We start from the raw sequence: 4305 nt of genomic DNA, 5'->3' as shown, positions 1-4305 counted from the left end.
TCTTGCCTATGTTTGTTTCTGAAAAATTCTAATTCTAGGATGAAAATACTAAAAAGAAAATACAGAAAGAAAAGCAACATGAATTTTTGAACTTCGCAAGCAATACCCACACATATTTTCGAGATTGTCAAAATCTGATTCTCTTGGGAGTAGTCAGGATCACACTGATTTGCTAATTTAACTAACTTCACAAGCATGTGCTTGAGTTAAAGACTCAAGAGACAGAACCAGGAGATGAGGGAAAAAGAAAAACAATCTTAAGTATTTATAAAAGTACTATGTGATTTTTTTTTAAGAACAGAAAGATGGATGGAAGTGGCAAGAAATAAAAATATTTGTTGGAAACCAAACCACTATTCTATCAACCAAAATTGAGTCAGGGCCACACACCTGTGAGGGACACAAGGGGACACACAAATATGTGCTCAATGCCGTAGTGTGGGTGTCATTTGTCTGTGCTCCATCTTCATCAGGTAGATCCGAAATCACTGCCGTGACTGTGGCTTCATTCATACCAAATACTCAAGGGGGCGAGGTAGAGAATCATTGCCAAATCACACATTCTTGGTCTGAGTTCATCAGCACAGTCTTGAATTCCCCAGAGGGTGAAACTGGCTAAAGTGGGGGCAGGGTGTACCTCTTCTTGATCCGTTGCTGTGAGCTGTGGATAGTCATGGCCTTTTCATTTTATGGGGTCTCTTGATCTCACAGGAGAGGGAAACACACACCTGCTTGACTCGCACTAAACCGCACTTTTTCCAACTCTAAATACATAACAGATGTTCCGGTGAATTTCATTCGAAGAGGAATTTACTTATAAATTCAGACAGTTAACACATCCCCCTAGTCACAGCCCTACCCCTTTGCTACAGTTATGGTGGAGATTGGGGAAAACAGAGCTATGTGTTCCATGTAGAAATGAATCCAATATTTTTCTACATACTTGTCAGATATGCTCAATAAAATGCACTGCATGTTGATTTAAAATATGAGGCAGTTTTATATATGGTACTGGAAATACAACCTAGTTAAATATTTCTGATGGCAGAATGATGAACAGGTGAGATCCTGCTTGCAAATCTTTCCAGAACTTTCCATCATGGAAACAAGATCCTTCAGAGCAGCTCTTCCTGTAAGCGGCCAGAGGTGACCCGTGAAGATGGTTCGCTACTCTCTTGACCCAGAAAACCCTACAAAATCATGCAAATCGAGAGGATCAAACCTTCGGGTTCACTTTAAGAACACCCGTGAAACGGCCCAGGCCATCAAGGGTATGCATATCCGAAAAGCCACCAAGTATCTGAAAGATGTCACTTTGAAGAAGCAGTGTGTGCCATTCCGACGGTACAATGGTGGAGTCGGTAGGTGCGCCCAGGCCAAACAGTGGGGCTGGACACAGGGTCGGTGGCCAAAAAAGAGTGCAGAATTTTTGCTGCACATGCTGAAAAATGCAGAGAGCAATGCTGAACTGAAGGGTTTAGATGTGGACTCTCTGGTCATTGAGCACATCCAGGTGAACAAAGCACCTAAGATGCGCCGACGAACTTACAGAGCTCATGGCCGGATTAACCCATACATGAGCTCCCCCTGCCACATCGAGATGATCCTCACTGAAAAGGAACAGATTGTTCCAAAGCCAGAAGAGGAGGTTGCACAGAAGAAAAAGATATCCCAGAAGAAACTGAAGAAACAAAAACTTATGGCACGGGAATAAATTCAACATGAAATAAATGCAGATAAAAGTAAAAAAAAAAAAATCCTTCAGAACAATCTTGAAATCCATTTCTTCCAGGAAATTTTCCTTCACTGATTAGAGAGAGGTAATAAAGATCTCTCAAAAAAAAAACTCTATCAGTCCATAGTCCCAACCATCCTGTGAATGTATTTGGTCCTCCCAAGGCTAAACTTTTCATGAGTTTTCTGCTCATTCTCTGGGTTGTCTAGAGGTAATTATTCTTTATTACTGTCCTTTCTTGTGTCAGTAGGTTTCTCAATCCAAATTTCCTAAACTTCAGAGTAGTGAACTGTCAATAAAAGGCTCACTATATATAAATACCAACTGTATGACAATTTATGAAATTCACAAAATGACTTACAATCAGCATTTTCATAAATAGGAGGTAAATATAATGGAAAATCAATCAAAAGAAAAAAAATGTAATTAAATTTTAGCTTTCGAGATTTGTCATCTGAAACTAGTTTAATACCAAATTTTCACTTGTTATTAGGGAAGAAAATTCATATTAGATACTAAGCACTTAACTGTACCAAGCTGAGATTTATCTTTGTTGTAAGCAGAGTGCATATAAAATTAGAAATTGTTATAAATTATTATTAGAGTAAGAATTGAAAAAGAATATCAGAGAATAATTCAAAAGTTCCCTAAAGCACATCACATCACTGTACAGTCTCCCCTCTACCACCAATGAGTTCAGTCACACACATAGGGACATTGTCTTTTTAATGTGTAATATTACACTCTATTTAAATCATGCAGTATGGTGTATTGACAAGTCCCTAAATAGAAAAATCCATATGAAATTTCCATTTCTGTGAACTTAACGCCTTAAACCTTGTTGATAGGAGACAAATTAGTGTTTACTATTATAGGTTACAAATGTGCATAATCTTGCAAAAGGCTTCTTTGGGGCCAGTAATGTTAGTAGTTAGGTATGTGAATATTCTCACTTTGTGAAATAGATCAGGATTTATTTGTAAAATATTTTCATGTTCCTGTGCTATTGCATGCTTCAACAGAATAACATGGCATGCACAATAACTGTCAAAGATGCAATTCATTACTTTGAGAAAGGATGGCTTGATGGTATCTTGATTCTAGAGTATGCTGAGGTCACTTGTACTTGATTTGAGGACCAATAGCTAGCTAGAGCTGTTTCTGACACAAAACATTGCTAATCCAATTATCTAAACTTGTAATTGAATAACACACCTTTAAATAGAAAAACAAGCATGTTGTTTCCTATTTATTTCCCTATCATCTGTATTCTTGTAACTACCCATGTTTTAAAAACATTCCACAGTATAGAGACTTGCTAAGGTTGAACAATTCTCTACCTTTTTTCAACTATTTTCAACCATTATTGTTTCCTTGATTTATTAGAGTGGAATGATTTATACCACAGAAAAACAGGACATACTGTAATAATACTTGACCACCCTCATCCTAGAAAGACCTTTGGTAAGCATTCATAGCACAGACCTAGAAAACTTAGTGTTTTGGTCAAGATATTAGAATAGAAGATGTTTGTAAAAAACACAACTGAAAAATGACTAGTTAATACACAAAAGGACCTTTAACCTAATAATCAATTGATATCTAGATAAAATATACAGAAAGTGGAAGAGATAAAAGCAACTTTGTGAAATTTCTGGATATTGTTATATTTAGAAAAGAAAAAAATAAGTTAAAATTAATGTTCAAGTAAAAGACCTAGAAAAGATGTGTTTTAGAAGAATATATATAAATTTAGAATTAAAGACTAGGAAGTGATAAAGCATGCAATGATATTAAAGGAAGATTTTTTTGATAGGATAACATCTGCAAGACCTTAGATAAACTAAGGGACAAAAACAAAGCAAAACAAGAGGACTCAAAAAAGAAAAGATCATTGATAGCCACCTAACAATTGTAAAGGAGAGTCACACACACACAATAGGATGGCTTTTTGGTTGTCGAAACTACCATGACCCACAAGACAGAAGTGCCTCTCAGTTTCACCTCCATTGTTCTGCATAGTTCATCAATGAATTTGTAAAACCTAAACTTGAGAAATGGGGACATAGTTACTGCAATGATACAAACAAGAGTGATCTCACTATTCAATATAAACTTGACAAGATGAGACCAGTGAGATGTCACAGTGAGCAAAGGCCCAGACTGCTAAGCCTGTTGATCTCAGCTTACGTCAACACAGGGAGGAAGAGAAGAACTGATTCTGCAAATGATCCCTTGACCTTTATTTGCATGACTTGGCACATGCAACCCATGCATATACATACACACAGCACATAAGTAAATAGATAACTTAAAACAGTTCTAGCAATCATCAAAAGTGAAAGAGAAGGTAGCCTAATGGGTGTCAGATACATAAAGTGATTAACAAGAGGGCTATGGACTGTCATGTACCAACAAATGGAAGAATCTTAAGAAATGAACAAATTGCAAAAAGTGTATATCTATTCATACTCATAAATTACTAATAGAAAGTCTGACACAATAGAGAAAACAAACTAACAAAATAAAACAAATCATAATATTCTAAGAAATCATAACTGAGATTTTGT

General features: G+C 36.3%; 1 protein-coding gene across 1 annotated transcript; it reads left to right on the top strand.

Annotated features, from left to right (window-relative positions):
• The first annotated feature begins 1136 nt into the window (after window positions 1–1136).
• Window positions 1137–1757, top strand: LOC121445198 (60S ribosomal protein L17). Its single transcript, XM_041647207.1, has one exon. It carries the CDS (start codon window positions 1160–1162, stop codon window positions 1712–1714), a length of 555 nt encoding a protein of 184 aa, XP_041503141.1. The 5' UTR covers window positions 1137–1159; the 3' UTR covers window positions 1715–1757.
• The last annotated feature ends 2548 nt before the right edge of the window (window positions 1758–4305 follow it).

This window comes from Microtus oregoni, unplaced genomic scaffold (genome assembly GCF_018167655.1).
Source record: "Microtus oregoni isolate MIOR12 unplaced genomic scaffold, Mior012 000164F_ref0000179, whole genome shotgun sequence".
Taxonomy (NCBI): Eukaryota; Metazoa; Chordata; class Mammalia; order Rodentia; family Cricetidae; genus Microtus; species Microtus oregoni.
Note: the sequence above shows the minus strand (reverse complement) of the source record. Positions and strands in the feature narration are given on the sequence as shown.